Genomic DNA, 19,101 nt, shown 5'->3' with positions numbered 1-19,101 from the left:
TGTGCTTTCTTCCTAATCTATTTTATTACTGCTTTACAGGAAACAATTCTACTGAAACAGAAGAGTGAACTTTTCAGGCAACATTTGTATTTTTATTGTGACAGGGAGGACCAGACTTTTAACCATGGGGAAAACAGGTAAAGTTGAAACAATAAGATAGTAAAAGGGAACATTAACACCAGAAGTCACAATTTCCAGACATTTAAATTGTGACTTTATTTTCAGAAGTTTAATATATTCTAAGGGTACTCCTAATTCCTAAATTGGGATGTTTTTGGACAATTAGTAATATAATTTCATGAAAAAGAGATGTAGATGTTTGTAGAATAGCTACAATATTGATATAAACAACTTTTTTTCTGAACTCAAATTTTGATTTCTTTTCTAGATTATGGGAAGAACTAAAACTAGTTGGGTAAATATTTAATGGCATCTGCTAGATCCAATTAGTTTGTGAAAGAAAATAATACATTTTCATAAAATTGCAAGTGTAATGTGCAAAAGTCTTTAAATATGCTGTTTTATTAAATTAATTTGCAATCAAATAAATAGTAGGCAACCTGTATTTGAAACTAGAAAGTTTATTTGTAATATTTTGTTTAACAGCTATTGCCAGCTACTTAAAAATTTGTATCTTTTCCTGGGATTGTATAATTATTGCTGATAACTGAAAAAGAAGCTATAAAATTTTTGGAATGATTTCATTTAACAGCTTTTGGCAGCTGCTTAAACAAGTTGTACCTTTGTACAAAATTTGTATCTTTTCCTGGGATTATACAGCTATTGCTGATAAGTGAAAAATCATTTGGTTTAAGGAAATATCAACATGAGCTACTGGACATGCTTTAAATAGTCTTTTCTGAATCTAAGTTCTGCACTGGTTTAATAACTTGGCAGAATTTCTCCCCATAAAGTAGGCATTTAAAAATATCTGATAAACATTCTAAGTTGTTTTTGATATTAATTTTATGTCATATTCAAGTGTATTAATAAAAACTCATAAAGCTCACAAAAGTACCATATGCATATAATTCTGTTCAAATATTTCTTTAATTATTTAACAAAATCAAGATATTCAAATAAAATGTACTACGAACTCACATTCTGGGAATGTGATATATATATAGTTAGCACTGATGTCTGTATCGTAGATGGCAGAGTGCCAATTATAGTAATAGGATAATTCAGCCTTTACATATATTAAAATACTGTTTATGTTATGATTAAAGCATTGGTTGTAAGAGATCCAAAATCTGTTGTCTTCTGCCTCTTATGATGTCTGAATTGACTACTTACTCTGTTAACATTATTTCCATACTGTAAAAACATGGTACTGGAAGATGTAATCATCCTTGTTTCTTCTGCAGTACATATAGATGTCAAAAAACTTTTTCTCATTTATTCCTGGGTTGAAATAAAAAATGCTCAGTAATATCAAGTGAAGAAATGTGCTAGATGAAATTTCCAGGAGGGAAATAGCTACCCTTTTTCATCCTGCCAATGCGCCAAAATATCTATCCATGCTAAAGGTATCATCTATTCAGCAACTGTGACTTTGAATAGAACTGACTATCTTACTGCCGTTGCTTCTTTTTTCCTCTAGCCATGTAGGTTTCATCCAATAATCCATTGTGCATTAAATGAATGGTCTACAATTAGTTGTTCAATAACTCTTTTAAGTATTTGTTCTATTTTGTGTTAGCTTCTTCTAATTTTCTTTGCCTGGTTAATAAGCCAAAGGTCATATTAGGTCATTTTGTTTGCATATTCTTTAGCAAGTGTCCCTGGTTTCTATATAACATTGGATAAAAAGGATTATGTAGAATAGTATTTAGTACTTTGTATAATATGCTTAAGCTGAAATCACTATTATAATTATAGAGAACACATTGCGATTATAATTTATTACATAATACTTACTGAAGTATTTGCCTTTGTTTTGTCAAAGTGCTTGCTGTTTTGCATTACCCTTTGAGTTTTTAAACGTCAATGCATTATGATTTACTGCCTGATTTAATTTTAGAAATAAACCTAACTGAACGTAGATTCAGTTGAGAATAAATTTAGATTTCAAATATTTTGAAATATTCTTTATGTTGCGAACTTAAGCCCAAATCCTGTATCTACCCAGAAATGATTCCTATTGAGAATAATAGAATTCTGTAATGATGTATTAATAGAATTCTATAAATGTATAGAATGATATTGGTAGAAGTATATGGCAACGTGTACAATTATGTTTATTTTAGATTTCAAGTCTATTAAAAAAGAAAGACATGGCAACAGCAATCTGTCAAGGAACCAATTATTGGATAACATTATGTGTTGTAAATGTTAAGAGAACAGATTTTGGTGTATGAAGACTTTTTAAAAGCAGACTTTCTCATTTCCTTCAGTGTTCTGCTGTCCCTGAAAAATCTCTCTAGAAGGTGCCTCTTCCCAGTTTTGAATTAATCATTTTCTTCCATTCCAGTTTTCTTGAAGAAACAGTCTCTGGTCTCAAAGAGAAGAGTGGAGGAGGGAAAAATATTCTTAGTCAAATTTCCACAGAGTTTCAAACCAACAGACTTAATTAAATTCGAAAATATTTCAGTTTTGGTTAATTATTATATAAGTTAACATTTACTCACAACTTATTTTGTTTATGGATTATAAGATAAATCTTTAACATTAGGTCTTTTATTTTAACATTGCTTTTATTTGAATACTACTTATGCCTATAAACCCTTTTCTCCAGTATATTTCATGCTAACGTTTAATGTAATGTAATGTAAAGTTTTTAACAGTATACTTTGAATCATTATGTAAGTACAGTCTGTCAGCTTCAAGCATTTCCTTATGTCAGGCCACAGGACCTTTATTGTAGTACTTTGTGTGGAGCTTCAGCAAAAATTACTAGAGCGCTTCTTATCAGAACTACATCTTGCCTCAATCTGTTCTTTCCTACTTAGCTGAAGTTGTCAGTTATTGCAATAGTGGGGAAGGCCTGCCTTATTGTAGAGGTGGCCTTCATGGAGTTAGGCAAGACTTATTACTAAAGAGTTGAGGTCATTATCACTGATAGTAAATGCTAAGCTGAGCTTAATATCAATTCAATAGATGTAGCGTCTTTACAAGGAAATTAATACAAAAAAATATTGGGATTCCCATACCTATTGTTCAAGACTATACCATTCAACAGTTTCAGACACTGTATTGGCAATTTTTATTAATATATACTGCTGAACTATCTCTTTGCCAGCTCAGTCTGTACATTTGTGTACACACAAATACATAATGATATAGGTCTTGTTCCAAGTGTGCTGTGACAAGAGGTTCTTAGGAAATATTTTCATTGATATAGGGATTAAGCCTTCTCTATAAATATGCCTTTGAGCTTTGTAGGATCAGCTATTGGTGGTCAAGGCAATCCTAGCTTATAATACACTTTCTTTGGAAAAATTCTATCTATCCAGAGATGCTCATCTGTACTACATAGCTCTCGTGGTTCTTCTTCACAGTTCTTCATAGAGGATGCCAAGAAGATTTAATATCAGTATGGAATTAATTTATGTATCCGTATTATTGTTCATAACAAATCTCAGAATGAATCCTATTAACAGTTCATTGCAACTGATCTTTTTGTTTCTTCTATTGAAAAAGCAATATAGATGATACTTTGATTTAAATTCATGTAGCAACTCCTATAATGGACATAATTAATTTAGTGTTCTCTTAGTCAATCACAAAATGTCAAGTGATTTTGAATATCTCTGCCAGTAAAGCTTCTGGTGCTTTCAGCTGTCTTCTCTATAATGGTGTGTTTGAACTTCTTTCTACCATGAATACTAAGTTTCTAACCTGCAAGAATTTTGCAGTTGATGCTTATCTATGGATTGGCAAATGGCATGCTACTGGTACTGTTTTCCCCAAAATACGATCTACTCCAAAAACAACCCCTAGCCTTATTTTTTGGTATGGGCCTAATATAAGCCCTACCCCAAATAAGGCCTAGTGGGTGTGGCCAGCACAGGAGGCAGCCCTTCCCTTCCCTTCCCTGGTCACCTCATTGAGGCTCAACCCCTTAATCGCATTCCTGCAGATCAGCTGAGCCAGCAAGGCCCAGGAGCTGCCTCTCATTGTTTTACTCTGGGCACTTGGAGGTGGAAGTCTGGAGGCTTTGGAGGGAGCAGTTTGGGGATGTGTGTCTGTGCAGGGCTCCTCAAGGAAAGGACAATCAGCAGGAAAAGTGGGGGGGGGGATTTCCTATTCCACTATATTGGAGGCAGAGGGACTGCAAAGAAAATCTTATTTTTTCATGTAACTATACCTCTTTGGGCATCTGCATTCACAAGATCCTCTTACTTTTTTCACTTTAGGCATTTGTTTTTAAATGTATAAGCCTTGTGGTTATACAAAGTATGGTCATATCTGTTTCTCAATGCTTTGATTATAATCCTGGTAGTAGTCTTCATTAAAGGTTGCTATTATAGAGAATAATACTATAGCATTTAGGCAGATAGAAATTGAACTTTCTTAATATGTATTTATTTTTGTGAAATAACTGCTTTAAAATATGAATGTTGATAAAATTTCAGGTAATAAAGCTTATTAGGGAAGATACTATTCTGTCAGATAAAATGGGAAATTTGTTCTAGGAATGTGTTTAGGTACTATATATAGCGGTTCATTTAGTGACTGTTCAAAGTTACAACGACACTGAAAAAAGTGACTTATTACTGTTTTTCACACTTACAACCCTTTTATTAAAACTGGTACTGTTAATATACAGATAATCCTTGAGTTATGACAGCAAATAGGACCAGACTTTCCATCATTAAGTGACACTGTCATAAATATAACTGCATCTCTTAGGAGAGCAATTCCTGCAATTCCTGGTGTGCCATCGTTAAGGGAAGCATGGCACAAGTACAACAAAGCTTGGTGTACGAGGGGGCTGCTTCCTGGTAGAAAAGGGTGCCTGGGTGGCCAAGAATGTATGAAAGGAGCATACTGAAGTTCAGGAACAGTGATGTGTGAGTGCAGCAGGACTTGGGGTGGCTGTTGCCAAATGGAAGAAGGTAAATGAGTGGCTGGAGAGGTGTGGCATAAGTGTTGTGTGGCTTGGAGTGGACATGATGGGGAAGGTGTGGCGTGAGTGCAGCAAGACTTGGGGAGAATGTGCAAGGGTGTGACTGCCATGTGGGTGAGAGAGTACAACTATCCAGGGAGATGCAGTGCTGAGTGCAGAGCGGCTTGGGAGGGTGTATGGGTGGCTGATGGAGTGTGAGTACAGAGGGACTAGGGGAGGGGCATAGGTTGGGGAGACTTATCAGAGCAATTTGTGACATTCCCTGCTGGTTCCTTAGTGACTTTATTAGTGGGAAGCTTGTGGGGAAGTAAAAAATTACAACCATGTGACCCCAGGACAGTGCAACAGTTATAAGTATGAGTTGATTGTCAAGTGTCTAGATTGCAATAATGTGACCACATGGGTGATGTGACTGCTGGAATTTCAAGGATCAGTCATAACTACTGAACTACTCGTTCAATGCCATCGTAACTTTGAATGGCTGGTTGTAACCCAAGGACTACGTGTATTGCATAATGATATTTGTTTCCTTTCCTGATTCTCAAAATATGAAATAATAAAACATAATGTTTGTTCTCACACAATTTGCTTACCCAGGAGTAAATCAATGAGGTGGATTTTCACAGTATACAGTTGTGTCATTTGTGGTTCATTGCATGCTAAGAAACAACACAAACGTTGGATACAAAAGTTGCAGTAAAGGCTTATAGAAGTCAATGCTCTATTGTTGAATAAACCTTAAATCACTCAGGAAGAACTTCAGCTTTTTGCTAAGAAACGTCTTAGTTGTTCTATGGTATCTAACTTTGGTATTATTGTCAAGAAAATTACCCCAGGAGTTACTGTCAGTTTGAAGGAGAAACACTAGGTGGCAGCATAGTATTATTATTATTAGTTTGTTTTGTTTTATGTATAGCAGTTAATGGAGTGAAACACATAGAAGTTGGCCATTTTGCACATCTACATGTTAGCTAATTATACATAGATTACTAGCATAAACAAGAATTTTATTACTGGGCAATATATAAAATACTTTGATTCGCATTCACAATGAATATTTATCTCAACATCTTTTCCTATTTGGCTGCCTTGTTACTGTTAGAAGAGTAGGTGCACAGGAATAAAGCAAGTCCCTGTAAGGATTAATTCATTGAGAGGTGTCTGTATCTTGAAAAAAAATGTAGCATTTTACTAACTCTTATGCTGTATCTTTTACTTAGAATATACGATTAATCAGATGAATGGTCTATACTGCCATCTGTATATATTGCTATTGTTTGCAGCAGGGAAAAAGAACAGTTTTATGGTTATCGCCAGTGCAGACTGCAGACATATGCAATAATTTAGCTCTAATGTGTTGGTTGAAGATTTAATGGCCAAGAATTTTAAGTGTGAATATATTTCAATTTCTATTGTTTGAGCAGCAAAGCTTTTTATGAACTATCTGCCCTTTTGGATTGTGGTTTCCATATTTGTTAAAATTTCCAGAAGCCATTTGTAGTGATATATGCATATCTACAGAGTAAAATGCCTTGTGCTTACTGAACTGAAAAAGCTGCCTTAAATCTCATGCAAATTATTGCCAGTTTTTGGTGGCTTTAGGGTAGCCTTTCTTGACTTGGTGTCCTCAAGGAGCATTAGAATTATTGTCTTCAAATATTCCAGTCAGCTTTCTACTTCAGTGACTCACCAAAATTCTAGATTGTTTTGCTCTAGTTCCACTTTCTCTGAAGGATCTGTCTCAGTTGAGTGATCTTAGCAAACAGTGGACGATTGGAGTGCAAATTTCTGATATCTTGGTTATTTTGAAAATATATGTATATTATTTTGATTCTGTGGAGTCTTCGGTGTTCTCTGAGCTTGGTTGCTTGCAGATGTTTTATTACCAGACTAGGTAATATCATAAGGGTGTTCCACAGATCAATCCTAAGCTACATATACTTTCATCTATGTTGATTTTGCCTCTATTTGTAGCATATCGTCAGGCGCTTATCAAATCCCTGTGATAGAGAATATGGACTAGCCTCTACTTGCTTTACAACTAAATGTTAAATGAGTTGAGATGCAAGATGTGTGAAGGAATTCCTTTAACATTTTATGTGGGTACTTTATTGTTATATTGTTTAAGCAGGTTTTAATAGCCTTAGCAACCTTGTTCTTGAATTAATATACCAGTAGATAGCAGAGGAATGTTACATACTATATGTTGCTTCCAATACTTCACTGAATTGTAAATTGGTTTCTGGGGTATAACTGCATTGAATAGATCTTCATCTAGATAAATTTTGTAAATTTGTCTTTTTCTGCAGAATGCTCTCACCCCACATTTTATTACTTTTATCTGAGCTGTTGCACTAGGTTAACTCATTGCTGTACAAACAGTGTTTCATATTATTTCTGTACAAATATTCCTTCAATACATGAAGTATCAAAACATATATTAAATAATGAGTGCTAAAAAGACAAATGTAAATTTAGACTAGATCTATTCATGTACAGGTAGTCCTCAACTTACAGCCATAATTAAGCCTGGAATTATGGTTATAAGTAATGCTGATTGTTAATTGGGTCACTATGTGACTATGCCTGATTTCACAACATTATTGTGGTCATAGTTAAGCGAATGTGGCAGTAGTTAAGAGAATACACTTATCTCCAATGGGCATTTTTTGCTGGAACCAGAAGTAAACACCGGTTTTACAATGACTGCAAACAGCAGCTTGACTATTGTTGATTGCCCAGAATGCAATCATGTGACGGGGGGGAGAAGAGTGGAGCCAACAGAACTTCAAATTTTGGTCATAAGTAGTCCTGAGGAGGTCCATTGTAACTTCAAACTGTTGCTAAGCAACTGGTCATAAAGTGAGGACTACCTGTACAATTTCCAAATAATCAGAAAGTACTAATTCTACTACATGCTGCTTTGGTCAGATCACATATTGATTACTGTATGTCCAATTCTAGGTATCTTCTTTTAAGAAGTGTTCAGAGAATGGCAGTGAGGAGGATCATTGAACTAAAACAAAATTAAATTTTGAGGACAGATTAAAGTGTTTTGAAAGGTTTAATGTTTAGAAGAGAAGACTGAGAATATACAAACACTCCTCAAATACTTGAATATACTGTACTTCAGGATAAAGAACAGCTTGCACTGCAGTTGAATATTTGGAAACCTTCCAAACATTAAGAGTAGTAGTAGTGGAACCAGTTACCAAGGCTATGGTGAGCTCACTTTTGCTGGATATATTAAGCGGAGAGTATTAAGAGGAGAGTCTTGGCAATCATCTGTCTTGCATGCTTTAATTTGAATTCCAACTTTTAGAACTTTCCTATATTTAAAAAGTTACATTCAGTGCATTGTTTCTTTGAGATGGAATCTTCTGGGAAAAAGCTGATTATAATAACATTCAAGTAATTTCAATTAATTAATTGGATAATTTATATGCCACAACATACCAACTAAATTCAGTGCAGTTTAAAAAGATAATTTAAAATTTTTCATTTTTTACAATTGTTATAATTATTTTTAATATGTTTGGGATACATATTTTTACAATTTTGTAAATTCCTTAAGATTTTATTTACATTCCTATAGCTTAAAGTATATTTATGTAGTATTTATATTGCTGTTTTAATGTTTAAACATTTCCATTTTTTCATAGAATATTTTAACTGGGACAACTACTTGAAAGAAACAGGGTCTGTAGCTGCCCCTTCACAGTGTTTCAGACAGGTGATAGTTTAAAATATTAAAAACCATTCCTAAAATTAATGTGTTTGTAAACTGTCAAACTGCCTTACTTACAAGTGTAGCATTCAATGTAGTATGCACTTAATGTGGTACATAGTATATTCATATTAGTAAGAATTACTAATATAAGAAGCATTACTGTTAGACTTACATTAGACTCTCTTTTCATGTGGTAGGAAATAATAATCACCTTGTTTGATGTATCAAAATACAAAGTAGTATTAAATGCTTGTTGCACAGAGAGATGAATATCATGAAATAAATTTAGATTGCATATGTTGATTTGTTATTGAAATGTAAAAAGATGCATTTATATAATTATTAAACCAGTGTGATGTCATCTAGCTCATTTTTAGATGTTCATTTAATGCTCATTCATTAAATTCCCCATACTGGTCCATCTATATATTTTACTATGTAGAAAACTAAACTACTATATTGTTAAACTATATTGTAAACCTTTTATTATCTTTCCTTTTGTAGTCTAAGATTCCCCCTAGCAATGATTTCAAAGTGGGTATGAAGTTGGAAGCTCATGACCCCCGGAATGTTACTTCTGTGTGTATAGCTACAGTTATTGGAATCTCAGGTACTAGATTAAGGCTGCGTCTTGATGGAAGTGACAATAAAAATGATTTCTGGAGGCTAGTGGATTCCTCTGATATACAGCAAATTGGAACGTGTGAAAAGAAAGGAGGAATGCTTCAACCTCCTTTGGGTAAGAAAACGTAATTCAACAGTGTGATTTAAAGAGATCATTTTTTGAAATAGCCAACAATGAAATAGTCATAAATCAAGAGAAAAATAATGGATATAATGTTATAGATTGTATTTGGAGTGCTTTGCACTGGTGAAGGATCAACCCTGTTTTGCTTCCACCCCATCTCCACTCTTCCTTATTTCTTAAATTATATCCATTATATATTTATTGTCAAATTAGGATTCCAGATGAATGCATCCTCTTGGCCAATGTTCCTCCTAAGAACCCTAAATGGAGCTGAAATGGCACCTGCTATATTGTTTAAGAAGGTAAGAAGCTTGGTTGCTGAGAAGCCCCTTGTGTTCTGTTGTCTACTGTAGTATAGAAAGCCCAAACTCTGATTGCAATAGACAGCAATATTTTGCCAACCACTGGCAAGTGCCATATAAACTCTAAAAGAAATTATACTTATGTTACATGTAACAAATTCAAGATAAAATTTCTCACTTGAGAAGCATTTTATAAATCAGAAGCATCTTACAAATCAGAACATACTAAATATATGGGAAATAATTTCTCTTTATGTTTTAACTAGGGAAATCTGAAAGTTTCTATATAAAGCCAACATAATAAATTAGAGTGAAAGTGGAAAAGCATTGCTTTGAGCATGTATATAATCAATAGGTACTTTAATTGCTCTTTGAAATATTAAATACATATTTATTGTACATATAGTTCTGTCTAGGAATATTTTTCTTACCATGTTTCCCTGAAAATAAGACAGGGTCTTATTTTCTTTTGACCCACAAAATATAGCTTGAACCTTATTATCAGGGGAGGGCTTATTGTTTTGTGTTACCGGGCGGCTGCTCTCTTGCGAGTGGGCTCCTGAAGAGCCGGGCACGCGGCTCCCAGGCTCACGATGCCCTTGCCTAGCTCTCCCTTCAGAGCCAGGACATCTCCGCTGCTGCTGCTGCCGCCGCCACATGGCTTTTTCTGTGGCTTCCAAAGCACGGAGGTAGGATACCGAGTCTTCCAGCAGGCGCTTCCGCAGCTTGGCGATACCCCTACATCAGTGAATGGCGGTGTGCCCGCTGGAAAGGGGGGCTGTCGGGCGGCTGCTCGTGATCGTGGTCACCTCATGGCTGCTGTGTTGCTGCTGCGACAGCGCAACACAGCCATTCGACCCTGAGGCTGTGCCCGGCTCTTTGAGAGCCCGCTCACAAGAGAGCAGCCGCTTGGCAACCCCCCTTTCCAGCTGGGCACAGAGCCGCTGACTGACCTAGCAGTATTCCAAAGGCGCCAAGCAATGTGAGCGCCTTTGCCCCCACCTCGTTCCTGCAACTTGATGCCTTCGGGATACCGCTAGGTTGGCGAGTGGTCTGCCTGGCTGGAGTGGGGGGATTGTCCAGGGGTCTCATTTTTGGGTGGGGCTTATATTTTTGCCCACTCAAAAAATGTGGCATGACCTTAGTTTCAGGACATGTCGTATTTTCGGGGAAACACGGTACATAGTACATTCACTATAAATGAATAAGAAATGATTTACAAACCATTTATTAATTGAAAAAAATATAATTTATTTATCACATAGTCAATTTGTATGTTGTTCCAAGGTCAAGGATAGTCTGTTATGTATTTTGTACTCTGAATAAAATATTGATTTATTCATTAGAATTTTTAAATCTTTTATATACAAGCAAAACAAACATTGTACAGTAGTGGCCAAAACTTGGAAACCTTTTGGGAAAAATGTACAGTATTTTTGAGATTTCATGGTTAATAATGCCACTTTTTTTTGGAGTAGTACCGTAAAATTATATATCAATGGAAAGATAATTTAATCAAAAATGTAATACAATAACTTTTATGAAGGATTTGCTATTAGAATAGCAGCTTTTTTGTGAAATTCTAGATTGTAGGCCAAATTCCTGCAGTCTGCGCCGAACAGTCCTTGCATTCAACTTCACATTGCATTGCACCATTTCATCTATACACCCAGGTGATTTTCTTCTGTCACGTAGGAACAGTTTCTTAATTCTTCTATCATCACTTGCAGTTGTGCACTTTTTCCAGCTTTTACCAGTGTAGTTTTGTAATGACTGAGTCACCTTATACCTCTTCAAAAACTTTGAAATGCCACCTTTGGTTAGGTTTCCACCAATTTTTCTTCTATTTTCTTTATAACTGTAGCCTTGTTCACTTAATAATACTACTTTACATCACTTTCTGGGCGGCTAGTCAACTTTTTGCACCATTAGTTTAATTTTATTATGTTTTACAAGTTCACTAAATGAAAGAATACAAAAAACCCCAACCAACTTGATAGCAATCACATAACACACTGACAAATGTCCTCCTCTCAACTTCAATACATGATATCAATAACTGAATTCTACTGTGATCTGATTAGCTCATTACCAAAACAAGATGTCATCTGATTGGCTCATTGACTACAATCACATGAAGGAAAGCTACCTAATATCAACCTAAGCAAGCTGTGCTTCCCTTTTTTGGTTATATGGCTATAGCTTTTCATAGAACACAAATAATTAAACAAACTTTGTTGCGTTATATTCTTGATTACATTATCTTTCCACTGATATATAATGTTATGGTACTACTGCAAAGAAAAAAGTGTTAATAGCCATCAAACCTTTTCCCAAAAGGTTTCCACAATTTTGGCCATTACTGTAAGTGGAAGGAGTGTTCTGGGCCAAGGAATGGCAAATGGAACAGTAGATTATGTAAGATTTCAGATTTCTGGGAATTAAGGTATTGGGAATGCTCAGTACTCTCACATTATCTAGAGAAAACAATGCACCAAAGTACTGAGTATAACTAGGATAGAGGGTAGTAGAGATAAAATGTAAAATGGGTAGTTAACAGAAAATAAATGAATTAAGGTACAAATTGGCACCATGCCCATATTATCAAATAATGCTTCAAAATATTCAATGGTAAAACTAATGATATCAAAATTGTTAATGTTATATATGTTACTTTCAATGTATGAAATTAGGCATCTTATAGAATGCCTAGGAAATCTATAGAATGCTAAAAATGAAATGTCAAAGTATGAAATGGTTTGTCAGGGTTCCAAGTAACATACCCGTAGCAAACAAAGCTCTGAGACAGGGAAATTCCTCAAAGAATAAGTTTATTGGATCTGTCATATTGACACAGGCTGGTGAAAACCAACTCTGACTATTCCCGTGGTTTTCACCTAATTAAAAGTAAACGTTTTTCACTTTCTCAAAACAATCAATCACATGGTCCAATCAGGATACTGTCCAGTTGCTAGGTGATTTCATTCCCTTCTTTCTGAACACCTGTAAGAATGTCCTTGGTTCCCAAGAGAAAATATTTTGTTTCGACTACAAACCCCAACTATCTCTATTCCCCTCTCCCGCTCCCTTTTCTTCAGTGTGTCAGTGCTGAAGTCTCAAAATGGCCTCAGTCAGGTCAGTTTCAGGGCTGACATGCTTAAAATTTCAACCTTTCTATGCAATGCCAAAAAGAAAACTGGCAAAGTATAAAATACTCTTGCTAAAATGCCATTCTTGAATTCCTTGTTGCAATAAGTCGTTTAATTTTTTTTTTAAAAAAAATAACCGGTCGAAAGTGTGTGTGTCGCAGCGTGAAGACGGACTTTCAGGCTTCTCCTGAATGTCCATCTAATCCGGATCATCTGGACGGTTCTTTTTGGACATAAGCTGTTCCGAAGAGACAGTGAAAGGTAGGGGGAGATCCAGTGGTCCCAGAGACACTAACAAAGTCTCTGGTGACCCGGGAAAAGCCCCCTTTGCCAGCAATTTTGAATCAGCCAAAGGCTGCTGAAGCTCCTGACAGCTCCTAAATACAAGCGCTGGAGAGAAGCATGTCGTGTTGGTGAGAGTTTTTAAACCCTTTTTTATATTGGAAAGAGAAAACCCTAAATTTGGAAACCTAATTTAAAATAAGGCTGACTAGAGAGAAAAGCAGCGGATATAAGTTTGCCAATTGAAGTTTTTTTTTCCTTTCCCTTTTTATTTCCAGAAGCCGGGCTGGACTTTTATTGTAATGTGGATTGGCCTTCTGTGTTTTTTTTTCTCTGATACTCTTAATTTTGGACCTGGTGGGGACATTGAATTTATTTAAACCTTAAATGCTTTGAAGATTTCTTCTTTTTTTAGCTCTTTCTTTGGTAATTTTTGTTATTTTTTAAAAAAAGTTTAAACGGAAGATTTAAGTATCGAGAGTTGATACAAGCTAACACTGCCATCTAGTGGACTTGAAACATTGTTACCAGAAGCGCCCCTTGTAAGCTATTTGGTTAAGGCTGAAAGAGCAGGCTTGTTTACTCAGCTGGAGACTTTCAGTATTTGGAAACCTACTTTAGACTAAATAAAAGCATCAAGGGAAGCTAAGAATGACCTTGGAAAGACTTTTATCTTAGGGGTAAAAAAAGACTGAATTTATTTGTTCTAGCTTGGTGGCAGTTTTTATACTACTCTTATATTATTTTGCTGGGGAGATACTAACTTTTTTTTTTGGCTTTTTGACTCCCCCCTCCCTTTTTTTAGTGACTTGAAGTATCCTTGTTTTTTGCTTTTTATTTCATCTTTTTTTTTTTTTGCACTCTTTCCTTTCGAAGATATTTGGACACCAATGGATGGCTTGTCTTAAAATTTGAGCAAATTGGACTGAAGAGGTTTTTTTCTTTTTTTTCTCCTTTCCCTCTTTCTTCTCTTTTTTACTTCTTTACTTTTCTTCTTAAGCGAGATTCTCCCTCTTTTCTCCTCCCTCTTTTTCATTCACCCTTCTCTCACTTTATTTATAACCTCTCATCTTCATAAATTGATGTCTAAACGTCTGTGATATTAACTGCACTAGAATATAAAAGGGGAAAAAAACTTAGAACATGAGTAGAAAAGTAACTCCTGTTGGTTCTACAATGACAACCCCTGCCTCCTCACCTGCGGAAGGTCAGAGGTCAATACAGTCAATGCTTCAGCAAGAAAAGGAGAAAGGAGTAAACTTGGAGGCAATCATGCAAGCGATACAGAAATTGCAAGCAGGAGTTGATAGCAAGGATGAAAAGTTAGAAACAATTGTAAAGAAGTCTGAGAGTATAGAAAAAAGAATGGAGACAATAGAACAACAAAATCAAAGCATAGTACAAAAAGTTGACAAAATGGAAGGAAAAATGGAAAATATGTACAACTGGATGATGAAATATGAAGACAGAATTCAAAAAATCGAAGAAAAAGTTCAATGAGAGAAGAAAGCTGAGAAGTTAGAAGGTAGACTGAGCGATGTGGAAAGGGAGAGCAGTGGAATATTAAGATGGGAGATGGATAGGTCTGAATTTTTCTTAAGATTTCAAAACATAGAAGAGAGAACTTAGCACAGGTAATATCCGAGATATTGACAAACGTATTAGAGCTATCCCAAGAGAAGATGATGGATGGCATAGATGAAGCGTTCCGAGTACATACAAGATATGCAATGAGAAATGCTCTTCCAAGGGAAGTCCATGTAATATTTACCAAGAAAACAATCAAACTACAAATTCTACAGAAAATGAGAGATAGAAAATTAGAATATAAAGGCAAGGAGATTGTAGTTCTCAAACAAATTCCGAGAGAAGTGAGAGGAGAAGAGAATATCAATTTTTGACTAAAGTTCTGGTTTAAAAAGGTGTTAATTACAGATGGCTCATACCGGAAAGTCTACTATTTACATGGCAAGGACAAAGATACAGGATAGATACAATTGATAAGGCAGAAGCTTTCTATGCAGAATATTTCAGAGAAACGGCTGAGAAAACTGGAAAAAATGAATTAGTGGCACAACTAGAGGCATCTACAATTGAGACTGAAAAAGTAGAAGGAGCTGTAGGTGGAATTGAGAAAGAAGAAGGTGCGGTGGGGGGTGTAAGTTACAGAGAACAACGAGAACCCAGATCTACTAGAATTATAAACCCTGTATATAAAGTATAAATATGGAGGAAAGAAAAATGATTACAATCAATATTAATGGACCTAACTCAGCAATTAAAAGAAAGAAAACGTTTCACAAATTAGAAAAATTAAAACTTGACATAATCTGCCTACAAGAAGTACATATTCAAAAGAGACATGAACACCTACTAACACAACCAAAGCTTGGGATAATGTTTACAACACTGGCGAATTGCAAGAAAAGAGGAGTGATCATCTATATTAAAGATAATATTCCAGTGAAATTAATTTATGCAGATGAAGAGGGAAGAATTTTGATGGTGGAAATTATGGATATCAAAAAACCACTTCTAATTGGAATCTATGCTCCTAATGAAAAACAAGATGAATTTTATAAAAAATTGCAAAAAAGAATTTTGGATTTGGACTATGTTGATATTTGTATGATGGGAGATTTCAATGGCATTGTGAACCAGAACATAGATTGCAAAACACACAAAACAACAAAGCTAAATAGAAAACTGCTTCCGAAATCCTTCTTCAGGATGATAGATGAAATAAATTTAAAAGATATATGGAGAGAAAGAAATGCTAAAAAAGAACAGTATACTTTCTATTCAAATAGACATTCATCATTCTCCAGAATTGATATGATATGGGCTTCAGCAGAATTGATTTGCAATGTACAAGAAATTGAGATTGGAGCAAGCCCTTGGGCGGACCACAATCCAATTACAATTAAATGGAAAGGCCAAAAGACAAGATCTAGATGGACATTAAATAATACTATATTGAAAGAAAAAGACTTTGTACAAAAAATGGAAAAAGAACTAGCCTTTTTCTTTAAAGAAAATAGGAAAGAAGATACTTCAATGCAGAATCTTTGGGATACACTGAAGGCTGTCACTAGAGGTCTGATAATAGACTATACAAGGAAGAGAAATTCAAAGAAAAGACAAATGCATTAGATAATGACTATAAAATACTTGAAAGAGAGTTACAGAGATCGCCACAAAAAAGAGATATTTTCCAACAGAAAAATGGATATAATTAAACATAAAATGGATCTACTGGAAAAGGAAGAACTGGCACAAAAAATTAGAGGCGCTAAGCAGAATTACTTTGAAAATGCAAATAAACCAGGCAGATGGCTGGCATATAAGCTGAAAAAAGAGAAAGAAGCAAAGAAAATATTCCAATTAAGAGATGAACAAGGACAAATTCAGTATGGAAACACTGAGAAAAAAAATTATACAAGATTACTATGCTAAGCACTACGAACAAGAGAAGGTGGAAGAGGGAAGAGTTAAAAAGTATTTACAGGATGCTAATCTTCCCCAGATATCAGATGAAACCAGAACAATGTTGGAAAGTAAAATAACAATGATGGAGCTAACGGAAGCACTTAAAAAACAAAATAATGGAAAAGCCCCAGGTACGGATGGACTACCTGTGGAATTCTATAAAATATTTGAAGAAACCTTGACTCTCCCACTCCTAGAAGTCATGAATGAAGTGATATCTGAGAGTAGAATACTGAAATCATGGTCAGAAGCATACATTGCATTGCTACCCAAGGAGGAGACCGATTTAACACAAACTAAGAATTATAGACCAATTTCTTTATTAAACTCAGATTATAAGATATTTGCATCTATACTAGCAGAGAGACTCAAAAAATATTTAAATATCTTTATCCACTCAGACCAAAATGGTTTTTTACCCGAGAGACAAATTAATTATCACCGTTACTCTTTGTCTTAACATTAGAAGTTTTAAATAGAAAGATTAGAGAAGAAGAAGAAATAAGAGGAATGAAAATTAAAAAATAAGAATATAAGCTACAAGCGTTTGCAGATGATTTGGTTTTTATTCTTGAAGATCCATTAGAAACAGTACCCAAATTGTTAGAAAGAATAGAGGAATATGGAAAAGTAGCAGGCTTGAAAATAAACAAAGACAAAACCAAGATTATGACAAAGAACATACCAGCAAGACAAAAGGAAGAGTTGTCAGAAGCTTTGCAGATTCAAATCACAAGCAAGGTTAAATATTTGGGGATATATTTATCACCTAGATGCAGTACTCTTAAGGAGGACAACTATACTACACTAAAATTGCGACTGACTTGATGAAATGGAAAATGGGAAAATCTACAACTATCAATGATGGGAAGAATCTCTACAATCAAAATGAATATCTTACCTAGAATTTTATACTTGTTCCAGACAATCCCAATCAGACTGGGTAAGGACTTTTTTCAAGATCTAAATAAAATAGTTTTGAAGTTTATCTGGCAAGGGAAAAAAGTAAGAATAAAACTCAAACTGTTACAAGATGCTAGAACTAGAGGAGGGCTTACCTGATTGGGAGTTATATTACCAAGCAACAAATTTGATGTGGATTAAGGAGTGGATAACACTAAAAAACTCTAGATTATTGAATGTAGAAGGTCATGATTTACTGTTGGGATGGCATGCTTTTTTATGGTATAAGGGAACTAAAGCACATGGTTATTTTAGAAGACATTATATAAGGGAGGCCTTGTTATTAAATTGGGAAAAGGTTAAAAGATTACACTACTTAAAAATTCCAGTCTGGATATCAACGATTGAAGCATTTTCATATCCAATAATATATAAAAAGGAACAAACAGTTAGATATGTTGAAATATTGAATGCAGAGGGTGAAAAATCTATCCAAGAGTTGAAACAAGAAGGGATAGAAATGAATTGGTACTCATATGTACAGATACAATCTAGATACAATGAAGATAGAAAATCAAAAGGTTTTTTACAACAAAATGACTGAGTTAGATAAAATCCTAACAGGTACTGATGAAAAAATAATTAAAAAACTATATGGATATTTATTGGAGGTTAAATTACAAGAGGAACAAGTTGAAGAAACTATGATAGCTTGGGGGGAAAACTTTAGGCATGGGATTGATTTAGAGAAATGGCAGAAATTGTGGTCTCAAAATTATAAAATGACAATGTCTACTGCATATAGAGAAAATTTGTATAAGATGTTTTACAGGTGGCATCTACCCCCAACGAGAATTGTAAGAATGTCCAAGAATAAATCAGAAAAGTGTTGGAAATGTCATCAGATACTCTGCTCATATTACCACATGTGGTGGATTTGCATTGAAGCTAAAAGATACTGGACTAAAATTCACATGTGGTTGGAGAAAATGATACACAAACATATGGATCTTAAACCAGAGGTCTTTTTATTGGGAATTATACCAGAAACCTATAACAAAGACTTAAAATATTTGATTGTAAACGTTCTAACAGCAGCCAGAATTGTATTTGCAAAAAACTGGAAAAATGAAACAATACCAAAACAGGAAGAAGTTATTCCAAAAATAATGGAGTGTGCTGAAATGAGTACATTGACATTTGAAATTAGAGAACAAGAAGACGAGCAATTTTATAAGATATGGGATTTGTTTTATCAGTGGCTGGGGGAAAAAACCTGGAAATGAAAAATGTTTTACTTATGTTTTAACTGAAGGAGCTAAGTGATAATACAATTATGCTGTGAAATAGATTATCAATGATAAAATGAAAGACTGATACATATATGAATTGAATACTTTAGAACTTTTTGGTTTTAAAATGGATAA

At 34.7% G+C, this 19,101-nt stretch overlaps 1 protein-coding gene across 3 annotated transcripts in view; it reads left to right on the top strand.

Moving 5' to 3' along the window:
• Positions 1-19,101, top strand: part of SCML2 (Scm polycomb group protein like 2) — a 65,481-nt gene that overhangs the window by 5,267 nt on the left and 41,113 nt on the right. For all 3 annotated transcript variants that reach the window (XM_087726343.1, XM_087726344.1, XM_087726342.1), the window contains exons 2-5: positions 40-137; positions 8,734-8,804; positions 9,306-9,540; positions 9,763-9,851. In XM_087726343.1, coding sequence (XP_087582469.1) covers positions 125-137; positions 8,734-8,804; positions 9,306-9,540; positions 9,763-9,851 — 408 coding nt within the window. In that variant the 5' untranslated portion in view covers positions 40-124. The remainder of the gene's footprint in view (positions 1-39; positions 138-8,733; positions 8,805-9,305; positions 9,541-9,762; positions 9,852-19,101) is intronic.

Source organism: Thamnophis sirtalis, unplaced genomic scaffold (genome assembly GCF_051295495.1).
Source record: "Thamnophis sirtalis isolate CommonGarterSnake01/CBP01778 unplaced genomic scaffold, rThaSir2_p1.2 scaffold_12, whole genome shotgun sequence".
In the NCBI taxonomy this organism is placed as follows: domain Eukaryota; kingdom Metazoa; phylum Chordata; class Lepidosauria; order Squamata; family Natricidae; genus Thamnophis; species Thamnophis sirtalis.
This window is presented reverse-complemented; position numbering and strand designations above follow the sequence as displayed.